Source organism: Muntiacus reevesi, chromosome 14 (assembly GCF_963930625.1).
Source record: "Muntiacus reevesi chromosome 14, mMunRee1.1, whole genome shotgun sequence".
Classification (NCBI taxonomy): domain Eukaryota; kingdom Metazoa; phylum Chordata; class Mammalia; order Artiodactyla; family Cervidae; genus Muntiacus; species Muntiacus reevesi.
The window spans coordinates 8,719,141-8,736,937 of NC_089262.1; the positions used below are offsets into that span (position 1 = coordinate 8,719,141).

At 42.2% G+C, this 17,797-nt stretch overlaps 1 protein-coding gene and 1 long non-coding RNA gene across 2 annotated transcripts in view; both read left to right on the forward strand.

Moving 5' to 3' along the window:
• MARCHF6 (membrane associated ring-CH-type finger 6) overlaps nucleotides 1-13,564 on the forward strand; it is a 73,640-nt gene extending 60,076 nt beyond the window's left edge. The window contains exons 23-26 of the mRNA XM_065905507.1: nucleotides 5,016-5,105; nucleotides 6,998-7,130; nucleotides 8,039-8,174; nucleotides 10,803-13,564. Of these exons, the coding sequence (XP_065761579.1) occupies nucleotides 5,016-5,105; nucleotides 6,998-7,130; nucleotides 8,039-8,174; nucleotides 10,803-10,893 (450 nt within the window). The 3' untranslated portion in view covers nucleotides 10,894-13,564. The remainder of the gene's footprint in view (nucleotides 1-5,015; nucleotides 5,106-6,997; nucleotides 7,131-8,038; nucleotides 8,175-10,802) is intronic.
• On the forward strand, nucleotides 1,507-4,371 carry LOC136146563 (uncharacterized). Its single transcript, XR_010659012.1, has 2 exons — nucleotides 1,507-1,577; nucleotides 1,806-4,371. It is a non-coding gene; the product is annotated as an uncharacterized lncRNA (long non-coding RNA).
• Nucleotides 13,565-17,797: the final 4,233 nt, after the last annotated feature.

Below are 17,797 nucleotides of genomic sequence, written 5' to 3' on the forward strand. Positions count from 1 at the left end.
GGAGCTCTTGTAAAATTGATCAGATAATGCATTTTACCTTTTGAAATATGCAGGCCATGTAAAGTAAATACCTTACTTACAGGTTAAAATGTCACTATAGGCTTCACTAATATTTAAAAATGCAAACTAATGTGTTGGTCTTTTCACTTTTAGTTAGGTTGATACCTTGCTCCTTTTAGCTTTGAGCCTTGAAGTCATAAACTACATTTTTTAATAATTACATTTTCCCCCACAAGAGTCATATAGGCTTATTAAAAAGAACATTCTGAGGGAAACTATGCAGGCCATAGCAAAGGCCTTAAAATACACATGGAAAAAGAGATTTAACTTTTCTGTCGCACTTAGAGCCTGAAGTTAACATCATAGACCTCCAATTTTTAAGAGAGATTAGGGAAAGAGTGGATATTGACTTCAGTCATTCAAAGCCTTTTCAGCTTTGTTTTAAAAATAAACTTTCCAGAGATGAAAATTTTGTCTACTTTCCTGATGAAGAACCTCCGTAAACTTCATTTTAGCAGCACATACTTCCTTGAGTGCTTTAATGTATGCCCAAACCCTGTGCAGTGTAGGGAGTGAGGCTAACACGAGGACTTCAGGGGACCTTGCAGGCTGGTGGGAAAGATAGGTAGACGGTGCTGTGGTGGGGCACGCGTGAGGAGCACAGCATTAGGGGGCAAGGTGCTCACCCAGCTGGGGGGTTTTCACATACGGTTTTCTGTAGAGACAATGTCCAGGACAGCGTGGTAGAGTGCAGAGGAGTGGGTGAGAAAAGAAGTGCATTCCAGGAAGGAACGAATGGGCAGGCCTTGAAGTGAGACGGCACACAGACATAGGGGACACTCTCATGGGGTGTGCTCGTAGGTTAGAACTGGAGTGAAAGTGAGCAATAAAGGGGAATTGTTACGTGTATGTAACATGTATGTGATGCCTTCCTGTAGGAGCTGAATTGCAGTGTAGTGTAATAGCATCAGGGATTGAAGGAAAGCTGTTTTTCACAGAATGATAGCAGCTATGAAAGGTAGAGGAATTAAGAGAATTAATTAGGAAAATCATTATTTTGCAATAACTAAAATAGTTGATTCCTCGGATTGTCAGTGGATACTGAACCCATTAGGTGAAAGTTGATGCGTCGGTCTTTGGTTACTGTGCTGCAATAACAAGTTACCTGACAGCCCCGGCTTACTGGGTTAAAACAATCATTTATTTTGTCCACAGAATCTGTGGGTCAGAAATTAAGCCAGGGCGTAATCTGCTTGTATCTGATTCATGTTTTCTGGGGTCTCATGTAGGAGACTCAGTGGCTGAGTGTGATTTGACAGCTTTAGCTGACTTCATTTGGAGATGTCATCATTCAGTGTGTGAGGGCTGGCACTGGTCGTTGCCCCTCATTTGGGCTCTTGCTTGGAGCCGCTGGATATATTTGAGCTTTTTTATAGCTTGGTAGCTCAAGGTACGTGGGCTTCTTCTGTTGCATTTCAGGGAAATGAGTGTCCCAAGCAACAAGGCAGAAGCTACGTCAGCTTTCATGGCCTCCTCTCACAAGTCCTGCACATCGCTTTTCACTGCCTCCTAACTGGGTACGAGCAAGTCACAGGTTGGCTCCATTCTATGGGAAGGGGACATAGACCCCAGCCACTCTGTGGGAGGAGAATCCGCGGTCGTGTTTAAAGGCCACCACAGTGTGGAAGTGGCCATTTGCGTGGTGACAGAGTCACTTTTCAGATTGCTTGATGCCTGAAAGGGAAACACAGCTTTGTAGAGGGGGGGTCCAGCAGACACTGCCTTGACCCACGTGATCACTGCAGATGTGGCCAACAGATGCTCTGTGCCTCCTGAGGTGGTGTGGTATGCTGCGCCAGAAACATCAGAACAGCCCGAGTCCAGCAGCTGTGCCTCCTGTTGGATGTCAACAGCTGACGGAACATCAGCGTCATGCTGCCACTCTGTGACCGTGATGGATCACGACAAAAGGAAGGCCCCTCCGTAATCATGTCTGAATGCAGGCGAAGCGTGAGCATTGTCCAGACCACACAAATGACCAAACATGCCCATGCCTGGCTGCCCCTTCGTTTCCAGCTGCAGTTTTATTAGCCTCAGTCTGTCCTGTCTTCTGGGAAGATTTATTAAAATATGCAATTATAGATTACCAGGACTTTTCTAACAGGCTTCCCTGGTGGCTCAGGCAGTAAGTCATTTGCCTGCAATGCAGGAGATCTGGGTTTGGTCCCTGGGTTGGGAAGATCCCCTGGAGGAGGGCACAGCAACCCACTCCAGTATTCTTGCTTGAAGAACCCCATGGATAGAGGAGCCTGGTGGGCTTCTTTTCTAAATAGCATCTGGAATAGAGCAAAGCCCTGCTTCCTTAAATTCTCCTCAAATCACTTCACACAAGCCAGAGAACATAGTTTCTAACATCTTACTCAGGGCTCCAAGTCCTCCACACTTGTCTGTTCTCCCTCACTGCATTGACTAGTGATGCAGCTTGTTCGCCTATACATGTGTTCTTGGTGGTCTTAATGGTGTCCGACTTCTCGACCTTGGCGGAGTAGTTGAAATTACTCAGTTTCAAGAATGCTTGTATGTTGTGACCCATCTGTTTCACTTTTCAGAAATCTTGCAAAGAAACATTTACACGTGTGCAGGAGACATGAGCAGGGTTGTTCTGCTATCATGTGATTTTTGTGATGTCAGAAAACTTAGAAGCAAGTCAGATGGCCATCAGTAGAAAATGACTAAATAAAATCTGATATATCTTTCCTTTTGAATTCAGTGCAGCAGTTAAGAAGTAGTCAAGCTGTGTGTTTCATTTTTTGCTTTTGTTTTGGTGAATGTTTTAATATAGTTAGCTATATTTATATGTATAGTTAGATACATTTTTGAGTACAGGATAGATACAAGTTGCCGACAGCATGATATCCTTAATATTCTGGATAAAATCCAAAGTTTGAAGCAACAACTTGGTTTTGTTCATCCCTGACTCTAAGCAGTTCTGTGGGAGGTTGGGCTCTTCTGGAATTCTAGCAGAGGAGCTAGTGTGGTGAGTTTTGTTTTGTGGGAAAGAACTGCAAAGCAGAGGATTTGAAAGAGCTGGAACCACAGTGTCCTGTGCTCCTCCCCAGGGGAGTGTTAACTTCACTTGGGTGCCTTCTGGACTCCCACAGGCCACAAGAGAGCTGAGCTGGTGGGTTGAAGCTTCTCTGCCAGGAGCCTGGAAGGATAGAGAAAAAGCAGAGAGGCTTTCTCCATGTTCTCATTGACAAGCATTGGCTTGCTACCCCATTGGTCTAATGAGCTAAAAGATCCTTTTGCAGCCCTGTAGGATATTCTCAGTCTGAGCCTCTGAGCCACGTTGAGCCTACAGAGAAAAGTAACTACTGTTGTATGTAAGGAGGGGTCCAGCAGCCACAGAAAGAAAAGGCCCGGTGACGGGGAACTGCTTGCAGAGCGTGAGCATCCAAACAGAAGATAAAAACACAGGTGATTAGGATGTGTGTGAATGCACACACAGCAGCATCCATAAAACAGTGAAATTGTCATGGTGTTTCATAGCATGGATTTCAAACAAATTCAGTAAATGAATTAAAAATGTGACAGACACCATTAAGGCTCAGACTGGAGGTCTTGGAAGACCATTGCATGGTGCACAACTGAAGAGCAGGCAATTGAGGGGAGAACAGGTGGAGGATACAGCCAGGAGACTTATTACACTCATAAAAAGGGTTCTACAGTGCGAAAGTACGAGACCACATTGAAACAGAAATAGACATACTTAAATGAAGAAAAGAACTAATCTGTAGGTTGAAGGAGCTTATCAGATTTGGCGAAATGGAAATTGATGAGGAAAACACGTATTTGGGTACATCTTGGTAAAATTTCTGAATTAAATCACAAGCTCCAAAAGAACCATACTGGCAATGGACTTTGTAGCACTGAAACTGTAGAAGGTAGAAAGGTGTTTAGAGATCACTAAGATAAAAGGGACAAAAACCATGCTTCCTGTACCCAGACAAAATGTCATTCAGTCATTCATCTGTCAAGATAGAGTGGTGTTTGAGGTTATGCAAGAATTCAGTGCATGCCTCAGCCTCCCACCCCATTTTGAAGATGTTTTGGGAAACCAGCCAACCAAACTGGAAAATCAGAACAGAACAGTATGAGCAAAATCCATGTAAAATAGGTAGTATGTATTTCCTGTGGAACATAACATGTATAGACATTGGTTGGTGCCTAGGGAAACCAGTGTAGAAGATGGTTAGCAGATGTTAGCTGTGGTTACTGCGGTTACTGCGGGGGTCAGGATTTGGGCTGGTGGTCACAGAGGACTCCAGCCATCCCTGAAAGGTTTCAGTTTTATGTAAGAATAGATTTAAATGTTATGTGATACTTTAAAAAAATACACATAGATATTTTAAGATAGAGAACAGATTATGAAAGACTTTGTGTGCCATATTTAGGGTTGTAAGCAGGGAAGGCTCTTTAAATGATCTGATTTGCACTTTTAAGAGATCCCTTGGGTGGTGGGAGTGGCAGTCGCTTTGGCTGCCTGGTGGAGAGTGGGGGTGGGCAGGAACCTCCATGTGGTCCTAGTAACAGTTCAGCAGAAGTGCCAGTGCACCAACTCAAAGTGCTCTGAGCCCTCGGGATGGCTTGTTTAGGTCAGACAGGGCTTCCCTGTCCAGACCAATAGAACAGCCTAAGAATGGTGTGATGAAAGAAAAGCAGGGCACTGTTTTATTTATTTGCTTGTTGAGATCTCCACTAAAGTAAACACTTTTCTTAGTTCTCTTGGGAAAATAATGTAGATTTTTTTTGGTGGTGGGGGAAGATAATGAGTTTTGGTAGAAGCATTGAACTTTCCTGAATTTTCTTCCAGTGTATTTATTACTCTTCCATAAAATTGTTACTGATCCAACAGAACTTGTGTTTTGAAGTAAATAATGCAAAAAAAATTGTATAGCCTCTGTGTTGGGTTTATTGCTAAAAACAAAAGTTGTTAAATGATTTTTATTCCCTAGGACTGGGCACTTGGAGTCCTGCATGCCAAAATCATTGCAGCTATAACATTGATGGGTCCTCAGTGGTGGCTGAAAACTGTAATTGAGCAGGTAAGCAAGTTTGACTCATGGGGCCTTTATTTTCCACGTTCCCACTTCTCTTTTAAGTTTTCTACATTTTCCTTAATGAGGATATATAATTTTTTCTTTTCTTTTTTATTAAGGAGAAAGGCACTTTTTACTCTTATCATCAACTACTCTTAAAACTTCCCTTACCTAAGTTAACTGGTAGCTTAAAGTACCTAGAAGACTGAGCGAAAGTAAAGGCAGAATTTAGCGATCGTGCTTTTCTTTTTTTTTAAGAGCAGGGATTCAGGTTTGTAAACCTGTAGTAGAGAAAAGAGGTCATTGTGCAAGGCAGTAAAGAAAAAGGCAGGAAAAGAATAGATTTAAAAAATAGTTATTCTAGCTATGTAGCACCTAAGACAGTTTTGTGTTATGGAACTATCAGATAATTTGGTCACTGTGGTGATAACCTTGAAAGAGATAGATTGTGCTTCCATACTTTGATAATAAGGCTAGGAAGTAGGAGAATTCATTGTAGGAAGACTTCTTCCAAAATAATCAATGTAGTAAATTTTGGTACTTCTTTTAAGTTTAGTTTCCTAGACATGTACTTACAAACAACCTACTTGTCCTTAGGGCAGCACCAAATTAATAAGATGTTACAGTTTTATAGCCCTAAAGGTATACCTCCTTTTGATGTATAGGAAATAGTTCTCAGTTCAGTATGCACAAAGAAATAGTCCCAAAATTCCTGTACCTGGAGATTTGTGGGGCTGGGAAGAGCCATTGTCTCTCAAGAGAAGGCTGATTCTGAAGTGAGACGGATTGTGGGGTGCCTGGCAGCACACCCATTTACTGTAGGGGTACAGACCAGTCCAATTCAGAGGTTCTAGGTGAGACCCTGACTCTCTTGGAGATGAAGCACTAGTACAACTGGAGGCTGTGAAACATTGTTAATCTTTATGACATTTTCTCTCTGATGCATTCTTTCTCATCCATGTGTCTAAGTCTTTAAAATGATTAAGAAGCAATGAGATGCCTTGCTGCATTAATTTAAATGCATTTGGGTTAAAAGGACTTTGAGGGTGTCAGAGGGCCTGTTTGTCATTCACATTCTGATGCTCTAGCCCGTGTCTGAGGGATGCAGAGCCTGGAGTGAGTTGCACCGCACTGTATGACCATGGGCCAGGAGAGGCTGAAGCGTTGGGGAAACACAGCGCTCTTCAGTTTTGTCCCCTTCTGCACACCATGTTTATTTCCCATTATTCCCAGGGTCTCCCCACTGCCATACATTCTTTCCTCTGCAGTACTACTTGGTAGAACTTCTAGATAAAATGATGGAAATACTTTAGAAATTCTTGAATTAAAAAAAAATTCCCTGTAGCATTCTTTCATACTGAATTGTTACATAAAATACGTTTTGATTTGTTCAAATTTTGTTTATAACTAGCTTTTTAGAAACATGCTTCCTATTTGTAGTGTTTTGTTATATTCAGATAAAATGAATGTAATATTGAGTAATAACACAGCTTACTCTTACACAATTTATATATAAAGTTACTTCCAGTTATGTGCTTTTCAACTAATGTTATGGATGCCACCTGGTGTTGTATAGCACAAAGCTAGTTTAACTGTTATTCTTGATTAGATCCTACTATTTCATCTCTTAGCAGAGTTAACTACAAATTAGATCCTACTATTCCATCTCTTAGCAGAGTTAACTACAAAGTGTTAAGAAGTAAATGCGTTTCTTTTAAAAATTGTGGACACCACACCTATGTTCCAGAGTTTGCCTTGACTCTGAAAAAAAGGGCCACCTTGAATCCATTTGGGCTGGTAGATCCAGCTCCCCGTGGCTTGACTGCAGTAGAGTTTGCCCTGTTAGCCTGGAGGAATTTGTCTTCTATCTTGGCTCTCCCCCTCCCGCTGTGTTTCAGGTTTACGCAAATGGCATCCGGAACATTGACCTTCAGTACATCGTTCGGAAACTGGCAGCGCCAGTGATCTCTGTGCTCTTGCTTTCCCTGTGTGTACCTTACGTCATCGCGTCCGGCATCGTTCCTTTACTCGGTGGGTTTATCCACATCAGTACCTTCTTCTCCCTTCCAAAATGAGGTTACCTGGCTCCAAATGCTTTATTGTATAAATATAAATCCAGCTAAAACAGTGATTTTCAAAGACTTTTTTATAGATTTTATTAGTCAGGGCAAGATAAGGATAATAAAACTCTATGTCACAGTTTTTTCCTCTAGGCAGGTAAGAAAGTATTGACACGTAAAAAATCTTCTTTAGCATAAAAGAAAAACCAAAGAGGAAATACTTATTTGTGACACTGTAACATGTAGATAGCATCTTAGTAGTTACATGCTGAACAGTCCTCACACGACCTTAAAGCCAGCACATGTTCAATAATATAGACAGTTTTCCCCTCCAGGTCTTTTTCTTCTACTGAGTTCACAGTTACTCCCATTATCATCCAACAAGTTGCATAAATCAGAGACCTTGAAGGTCTTACATGTCACCTGAGGCTCTTTGCTCTTCAGACTCAGCTGGCCTCTGGGTCCGGCCGATCTGGGTTCTCTCATCTCTGAGCCCTTGCCTGTCCCCTGTTGAGACAGAGAGAGGCTGTCACCGCAACCTCAGCTGTCTCCTCTCTGGGTTTCCCTGCTCAGGACCCTCTCCCACTAACTCATTCTCCACACTGCAGCCACAATGACTTTTCAGAAGAACAAGTCTTATTGTTCATGACCTTTTGGTGAACATCCTTTCTTTGGTTGCTCTGTGGCCTTCAGAGCACAGTCTAGCTCCTGGGGTAGTTCACGAGGTTCCTCCTCTGGCTAGGGCTGGCCCCAGGCACTCCTGGCCTCACTCTAGGTCCTACAGATAAGTTTCCATTAAGCTCCCCTTCCAAAAGGATCACTGTCTTTCTGCATACACTATATATATACTTAAGAGTTCTTTTTTTTTTGGTTTTACAGGTGTTACTGCGGAAATGCAAAATTTGGTCCATCGGCGCATTTATCCATTTTTGCTGATGGTTGTGGTGTTGATGGGAATCTTGTCCTTCCAGGTCCGCCAGTTTAAGCGCCTTTATGAACATATTAAAAATGACAAGTAAGTCCAGACTTTATTGGTCTATCTGCCCTTGTTAAAATGTCGCATATCTTAACTATTGTGTCTGATGTGATAAGTCACAGGAGGGAAAAGTGCTCAGATTCTGTATATATTTTGAGGTAGAATGAACAGGATTTGCTAACAGGTTGGGTGTAGAAAGTAAAAAAGAGAGTTATTAAGGACTTGGCTTGGGTCAAGCAATTAAAAATACGGAATTATCATTGACAGATGAAAAAGACTGAAACTCGTTTGGGGAGGTAGATTTTTTTAAAGTCCATTTGAAATACTTTTCAGTCTGTTTTCAGATGTCTTGGTCTGGCAATAGTTTAAGATAAAAAAATAAGAAACCTAAAGAGAAAAAAACAGCAGCCTACACTAGGAGCTAGCAGTGCTGCCTAAGCCCTTCCTGTAGCCACAGGCCAGTGGGTTACTCTGCCTGTTGCTGAGAGGAGAGGTGAAGGTTACTTTAAAGTGTTGTGCCACCCTCTGTTTTGAGGAAACGCTGCTACCTGCCTACCTGCCCTCTGAGAAACTGAGGACAGTCGACAGAAACACCTTCTGGGGTAACAGCCCTTTGACCCTCTGTGTCCTCCTGGAAGGCGAAATCCTCTTCTGCTTTAACGGTGTCTCACAGAGGAAGAGCGTCTGTCACTCTCCGTCCTCGTCTGCCCGGGAGGGTCCCAGTTTACGCGTGCCGTCTTCGTTAGCAGCCGCCCCCGTTTAGTTGTGAGAGCCAGCTTTGGACAACAGATTATTCAGTCACCTTGTTACTCTGAGGACTCTTACTTAAGAGTAACTTTTTAAAGAGTGAAACCTGGAGTGTTCAGGGCTTCTCCAAATCTTGTACTGATGCTGATAAACACTAGGCCTTTTAGGGAGTCAGAGTGTAAGTTCTGTCAACCATGAAAGAAGGGGGAGGGCAGTTTCAGTGCTGAAAGTCAGTTTTTCTCACCTCCCCTGTCTTGGCAGCGCAGTAACGCACAGGAGACACAGCCTCGGGAGCTGCCCGCGGCCCAGCGCACTCTGTTGTCTTTCCCCTCTGTCTCTCCGTGCAGGAAGCCATTGAACTGCAGGCTCCACGGAGGCCACATGCTGTTCGCCAGTGTATATCCAGAGCGTCTCTCAGGGCGTGGTCCCTGGGAGGCGCCGAGTGTGCCTGTGTGTGCGCGGCGGGGGGGGGGGGGTGGGTACCAGGACTGCCTGCGGGCTCAGAGCCTCCTTTTTCTGCCCCTACTTTTTGGGTCCTGGGCAAGTTCACTTTGCTTTTCTCTATGTGCTTGAAATCTTGATATGGCTTGAACTTCAGGTATGTGTCAGGAGGTGCCCTGTCTAGGTTGCCATTGTCTGACACATTTACAAAAATCCTCATGGTTTTAAAAAACGCTGTTTGGTTGGGAAATAGAGAGGTAAGGAATGGTTATCTTCAGAAAGAATATCAGGAGGACAAAAAGAAAAGGGATCAAACCGTGAGCTCATGACAAAGAAGCCATAGGATTAGTGGAATGTTTTTAAGCTCCTTGGCATAAACTGCCCGAGTACCTCGTGCAGCATATGTGTTGGCAGAAGAGTTATAAATGAAAGTCAGGGTGGAGAAAGTCATGGTGAAAAAGAAAAGCTGCTGGGTCCTGAGTCCTCAGCACGTGCCAGGCCTCCACTCCCCAGGCTTTTGCGTGCTTGCTGTTGGGTGCAGCACTGCCCAGAGCCCTGTCACGGGCTGGCCTCCCTCTCCACTCTCACAGTCACGTAAAGTCCTGCTGGCCACTTCGTGATCTGTGTCGCTGACTCCAAGCGGGTGCACTTGTTCCTGACCCCTGCCCCAGCTTGGTGCCATCAGCTTTGCACCCACTCTTGTCCTGGGGTCAGCCTCCAAGAGAGGCACGTTCCTGCTCCTCCTCCCCAGCCCCTGCAGTTGTCACGGGGACACTGTCCCTGGTAGGGGACCCCCACCTCGTCACTCCAACCGCAGGAACTTCATCTCCGTCTCTGCAGCCCTGCTCCATCTGTTGTCACCTCCCTGCCACCACATGGCACAGGTTATGGACAGTTAGCCTTCCTTCTTGGACCATAAGCTCCTACCTTCTGTCAGTCCCTTGCACACACTCACTTCTCTGTTTGACCTCACTTAAAACTTTGTCCTTTGATTTCTCCTTTTCTTTAGAGCTAGAGCTTTTCAGAGTTTGACTTTCCTTCCTACCCGGCTTTTTGGTGATATTTCCAGTCCATTTCTTAAGATCTGTCCACTTACCTGTTTTGTAAAATATGATCTGTAAGACATAAACCCCCTGAGTAAGTTTACTTGACCTTACCTACCTCTGGCCTCCAGGGTTCAGTTTCTGAGGGCCCCTGGCCTGTGGACCAGAGTGTATTCTCCACCGCACAGCATCTGAGGCCACTAACCTGTGCATCTCTGTCTCCCATAAGCCCCATAGCTTGCTATGAAATGCCTGCTTTGGTGCTGGTGGTCATTCTAGCCCCCCAATTCTACCTCCCTAAGTATTGAAGGGTTCTAAGAGGGAGTGAAGTGATCTGATTTACATTTTAAAAAATGTATCACTGGCTACCCCGAGGAAGGATGTTTTAGTAAGAAAGATGACAGAAGAGAGTAATCACCCTGTTTTTACAACCCAGGTACCTTGTGGGCCAACGCCTCGTGAACTATGAACGGAAATCCGGCAAACAAGGCACATCACCACCACCTCCACAGTCGTCCCAGGAATAAAGTGGTTGTCTCAACTCCCTTGACCTTCCCCTTGCCTTTCCGTGTCCTTCTTTGTGGACTTCTCTCTCTGGAGATTCCCCGGTGATCTCTCAGCGTTGTTTCTGAGTTAGGTGTCTGACTTAACGTGCTCAGCGAGCAGCAGTGAGACTCTGCCGCCCTTGCATCTTCTGACATCACTGCTGTCCGAGGTCTGTACATGTGTAAATAGAAGTTCCTGGATACCCTAGAGCCCTGGATTAAACAGAATGTGCATTGTACATCTTTAAACAAAATGTATATTAATTTATTAAATCTAGTTGTCACTTTATTTTGGACCTGCTGTGATCTTGACAGGAAATGTGCCACAGAGCTATAGTACAGAGGCAAAACTTTTGAATGCCGTCTTTTGGAGCACAGTGTCCTGGTGTTCCTAGCAGTTCTTTTTAAGTGAACTGTGTGTTGTGTGTGTCTTGGCTGTTCAGACCTTACCAAGAACATAAAAGGAAAAAAGCAGAAATCAACAGTGGAGTGTCTGTGGTAGGAAAACATGAATTTGTGCTTCACTGTCAATCGTTTTTGGAAGTTATTTTGTATAACACCAAAGCTGTTGTACATTTTCTACTGCCTGATTTTTTTTCATATGTCTGTGTTTGTAATATTGTATAGTATCTTGTGCTAGGTGAAGAAATTATTTTTAATTTTGATAATTTAATATTCCTAGTGATCAGCATCGGGAGTTGGGGTTTTGTGCTTGTTAGGGGCATGTCTATACTTAAGAGGAAGAACAAAACTCCAAAGGAAGTTTTTCTCCCAATTCCCCTTTCCCACACACAAGCTGTCCTTTTGGCAGCAGTGGCCAGGAGTCATTCAAGATCATAAATCTTAAGAAAACAACATCCCCAGTGATCCTGCATCTTCCTGGAATAAGGACATACTGAAATGTCTGTCCAGTGTAGCTGGGCTTTGTGGTCTTAGGTTGACTAGCACTAGATTGCGGGCTTAGATTAGAGGAGACTGGCTGGAACCCCAGGTCCCGCTGGTGAGCACGTCACTGGGTGAGGATTAGGGCCAGTGATTTTCTCCAAAGTTTCTGAAGCTTTTTGTTTACAGAATAAAACTATCAATAAAACCAACTTGATTTTATTTGACCAGGAGGAAGCTGGCCACGCTGGCCTTTGAACATAGGAGTGCAGAGTGTATTTCATTGGAAGCGTGCTGTAAAATCTCAGAAGGCAGAGCACTTAGAGACTTGGTTTTCCCGTATAACCAAAGCTTCACGCGAGAAATGGAGAGAGAGGGGATGGTCAGGCCGGTGATCCCAGTGTTTGACAGTGATGGTATATTGTAAGGGGAGTGTTTGTTTTATGAATGATAACTTAGAAGTTCTGAGAAAATGGTCAGCATAGGTCTTAAGAAACCATAAAAGAGTTTCCATATAGTATTAAAACCCATAGGCTTAAACCCAAGGATTTTTAAAGTATGAGAGTCAGTCAAACATATGCTACCAAAATTAAAAGCACCAGGTTCTGATTGTTTCATATTTCAGCAATTTTTCCTGAAGTGGTAAGTGAGAACTTTAAAAACATCAGTATCAAAAAAAAAAAAAGCTTGACATAGGACTCAGTGTTAACAGTTTCCACACTTTGTAGTGGCCCTTTCTCACATTTGAAATAAGGTCTTTGCTAGCCCTACCCTCACTTAGAAATTTAGTCCTACTGTAAAAATTAGGAGCATTTTTTTAAACATAATGCCACTTGTTATGGTGTATGTCTACATAAATTGTTCTCTTTGGGGGAAAAAGTATCAAATTGGGCATATAACTTTGATTATGTTAATTTTGTTTCTTTTTAACTTTTTCAGAGAATTTGTAGATCTTGATACAAAGTTATTGGAACACGTTTATCTGTTTTGCCAGAAAGAGATCTAGATAGATACCACAATAGATAAAAATTGTTACTCTACAAATTTTAAATGACTCTTAAGAGATATTTTGTAAAAAAAGAAAAAAAGAATGGCCAAAAAGTTGCCCTCCATTTCACTGGCAGATAACTTTGCCTTACCTTACTTAAGGATTTCCCCTGGTTTTTCATTTATGCTTTGTCCTGTTGTTTTCAATGAGGTGAATACTTTCATGAAGAAAGCATTAGCTGGCATACTGTTTACTTGGGTAGCATCAAGATTTTATTATTAACTAATAGTATTATAAATGTTTAAACTTCTAGTTCAGAAAGTGCTAGTATTGCTACCCTTCTTCATGTAGAATTTAAAAAAAAAATAGTCTAGCTCTGCTTCATTTTACATTGGGCTAAAACTGTCTTCAAGGAAGTTCATTAGGAAAGACCTTTTTGCTTTATTTTTCCTGTTTATAAATTGAAGACAAATCAACATTTGGGGTTAGTTTTACATGACCAGTTATCAAATGGTCACAGTTGAAGTGTGCAGTTGTTCATTATTAGCAAATTATGTTTGATTTTTAAACTACTATTAAGTAGTAATAGTTGAGATGAAAGCTGAAGAAAAAAATGCCAATGTGAAGTTTGTGTATAGCTAGCCTTAAAAAAGCTCCATGTTTTTAGGTGATTTTTTTTCCTGTTAGTTCTCTGGAAAAACAATGGAGATTGGACATCTCAATTCCAGGTGTAAATGAAAAGTAATTTTTATTTCAACATTTAATATAACTGTTATTACTGTGGATTTTTGTCTTGTGTTTTTTCTTCCCCTTATTCAAGTACTAGAGAATAACTTTTTCTCAGATGATTTGGTCCTAGGTGGTATGTCCTTTCTGTATTGGCAAAATGCTACTATTAAAGTGTAATTCTTGAATTAGGTTGAATTAATGACTTTTTGAAACACACACACCCTTACGCACTCACTCACTCACTCTGAAGAGTGTGGCGCCAGCACAGGAACACTGGCACTTCAAGCGAGCTGCCGAGTCTCGTTTTCAAGACTAAGCTCTTTCAGGACATTTTAAGCTCTCCAGTTACTGTGATAAATTTTTTATATTGTAAACTTAAATGATTATGTTTAAAATACTCAAGAATGTTACCTGTTCAGTCGCCTTCAAGAAAACGAATGTCTTAGCACAGAGGCACTAGGAGGAACCTCACTGTGGAGACTCTAACTCCCTTGTGTCTCCTTCGTCAGCGTGCCCCGCAGTCAGACGTTCTTCCTCTCCGTCCGTCCGTTACTGCCCTCTGTCGTTTTTTAAAAACAGCCATCATGAGTAAACAAGGGCTTCTTTCAGATGATCCCCAACAATATCTTGGGCATTTAATGCAGCATGAAGATAGGATACATCTGTTTTCATTCCCATCTGTTTTGTATGAGTGCCTCATTTTGTAGTCACGAAATTAGTACCTTAAGTGAAAATGTAATGACCATAGGGCCTAGAAATGATGGTTGTAGAAGCTCAATAAATAGAACATTTACGTAGTTGGGATGTCAGTTTTCTACTAAACACAGATACACAGACCAACTTTATGTGTACATATTCTAAAGTGCTCCCTTTTTTATGTGGTCCTTTGTTGCCTTCTGAGTTGAGAGAACAAAATTGAATAAAAATATTAGTTGTAGCCTAGCTTTTTGGTTCGTTTATTTTTGCTTTGTGGCATGGTTGCTTCAGAATTACAGAAATGTGCATTATTAGTTGGCAGAGGCAGATAATCCAGACTGTTAAAAATATAATAATTATGGAAGAGAAAACTCAAATTACATATGATTATAGTCCCTCCATTCTGTTTTAAGGGTGAATTTAGAAGTATAGTTGCAGAAGTTGCACCCTCCCTCCCTCCCTACCTCTCCCTTCCACTGTGATTAACAGACCATCCTCACCAGGAAGAGCGAAGCCCAGCTCCGCGCCTTCATTGCAAGGTCCCAGCATGAAGCTTCCCCAGGTGGGCTCTTAGTGGAGATCTGGACGGAATGAACAGGAGGAACACCTGGGGACCCACCTGGGTAAGTCTGTGACAAGTTGACTGCACCCTTCGTTCTGTCGCGTGTAGGTAGCACCCCTGCTCCCACACACCCACAACTCCTCTTTCACGCTCATGCAGTCGACTGCTGCTCAGACCCACGTGGCACCACAGCTGTCCATATTCAACACCTAGTAACCCACTGTACGTTGTCTAAGCATCATCTTTTTGAAATTTCTTCCTTTACCTATATGTGTAACAGTGCCCCAGCCTTCCTGCTCCTCCATGTTTGTTCTGTAACTTTAGGACAAGATGCTTCATACCCGGGAGCCCCATTCATCCACTCATTGGTTCTTTGCTTAAATTGATCAGTCCCTTCTGCCAGCTGCACAAATCCAACATGTGATGGAACATAATAGAGTCCAGAAATAGACCTGCACACGTGGTCTGCTGGTTTTTGACAAAGGTGCAAAAGTGAACAGGTGGTGCTAGAGTAATTGGACATCCAGATGCAAGATTAAAAATTGATCCCTGTCTCAACATTTGCAAACAGTAACTTTTCAGTCCTAAATGTAAAACCCTAAACTGTATAACTTCTAGAAGACAAAGGGGAAACTTCACCCTTGGGTTACAACCCCAAAAGCACAAAGAAAAATTTGATGAATTGGGCTTTATCAAAGTTGAGGACGTCTGCTCTTTGAAATACACTGTTTAGAGGACAAGAAGACAAGTCATGGAGTGGCAGAAAAATATTTGCTAAACATTTCTGATAAAGGAAAGTGAATTTGGAGTAAAGAAGTCTCTCAACTCAGCAGTAAAATTTATTTGCCTGTTTTAAAAATGGGCAAAATTAATACTTAACTAAAGAGGCTATATAGATGACAAGTCAGCAGATGAGAAGATGTTCAACAGAATTAGCCATAAGTAAAATGCATGGTTAGATAGTATCACGGACTCAACGAACATGAGCAAACTGGGAGATAGTGGAGGACGGGGAAGCCTGGCAGGCTGCAGTCCGTGGGGTCTGCAAAGAGACGCAACTGAGCGACTGCAGAACAAAGTGCAAATTAAAGCCACGGTGAGACACCACTACAATACCTAATCTGTTACTAAAATTAAAAACACCATCCTGCATTGTGATGAGGTTGTGGGGGAACTGGAACTGCTGGAGGGAATGTAAAGTGGTACAAACACTGGAAAATAGCTGGGCAGTTCTTAAAAGGTTAAAGCATGTACTTAACACTCCTAGTTATTTGCCAAAAGAAAAAGTCCATATGAAGACTTCTACGAAATGAGTGTTCATAGTAGCTTTATTTATTAGTAACCCAAAGCTGGCAACAATGCCCGTCAATAGGTGAGCGGACAAATGATTATCATATAATGAAATATTGCTCAGCAACAAAAAGCAATTCACTGTTGGTGTATACAACATGGATACACCTCAAAATGATTATGCTGAGTGAAAGACAAAAAATGTACGCTTTCATTTATATAGAATTCTAGAAAATGAAAAGTACAGAAATCTGGTAGGTAGCAGATCAGCGGGCGTGGGCTTTGGCAAGGAGGGATTTGAGGGGTTTCAAAGCTGCATGAAGAGATGGGGCGGGGAGGATGTGTGTGTAATGGATGTTTGCTGTCTTGATGAAATTCTGCTTGGACATGTCAGAATTTACTGAATTGTGCAGTCTGCTGCATGTTAGTTCCAGTTCTACTTTAAAAAGTAGTATGTTCATACATTCTCTCTAATGGACCATTTCATACATTCTCTTTCTTTAAAGCACCTCCTCCTCCTTCCAGACTTTTGGCTGATGTTTATTCCTATTTCAGTTAGAAGATAGACACAATCAGTACTTTTCACAGGTTTACACCCTCAGCAGTTCACACCATCACCCCCACCCACTGTCTTTACAGTGCCCCAGGCAGTCTCCCCTTTTCCAGAACAGGTCAGACCTCAGGACCTTTGCACTTGGCTATTTGCCTTGCCTTAATATCCAAGCTTTCCCCAACCTCATTTCTACACTGAAATGTCTGTTTTAGGGAGTCTCATCTAAAATTGTAGCTACTGGAGCACTCCTGTCTCCTGGTTTTTTCTCTTTCACATTTAGTAACATACTGTACAGTCTACTTATCTCATTTGTATTTGCATGTTTTTCCTCACTTGAATATAAGCTCCAGAGATTAAAAAAAAAAAAAACTATTTGGGGATTACTACACAGCTTCTCTGGTGACTCAGATGGTAAAGACTCTGCCTATAATGTGGAGACTCAGGTTCAATCCCTGGGTCGGGAAGATCCCCTGGAGAAGGAAATGGCTACCCACTCCAGTATTACTGTCTGGAGAATCCCATGGACAGAGGAGCCTGGCAGGGTACAGTGCGTGGGGACATGACTGAGCGACTTTCATTTTACTTTTTTTTTTTTTTTTACTGTATTTTTTCAGTACTGGGACATTGGGCATTCAGTAAATAGTGTTGAGTGAAGGAATGAATCAGAATCAAAATAATGTATATATGGTTAACATAAAATCTGAAAACCATCCTCCAGAGGCAAGCGCTTGTCAGTAGTTTGGTGTTTGCTTCCAGACTCTGCGTAAGCATGCGTCCACAGATACTTTTGTCAACACCCGTGTCGGGTGGCATGAGCCCTGGGCAGCTCTGCGGCATGCTTCTTTCACTTCATATTTCTGAACATCTTTTTTATCTCAGTACATAAGTAGCTGTCCCATTGGAAAATTTTTAGCTGTATTGTATTCCATTGTGTGAATAAGATCATGATTTACGTTTTCTGAAAGACAGTTAACTAACTCATTTTATTAAATGCTAAACATTTTTGTCCATATTTACGAGTATTTCTGTAGGATAGATTCCTAGGAGACTGAAAGACCATCAAACATATTTAAAGTGCCACATTGCCTCTCACCTCTTAACACTTCCCTCAGTGTATGAAGTTCCTTGTTTTCCCATAACGCTAAATAGTGCCTATTTTCAGTTTTGCAAGTGCTCTGAATTTGGA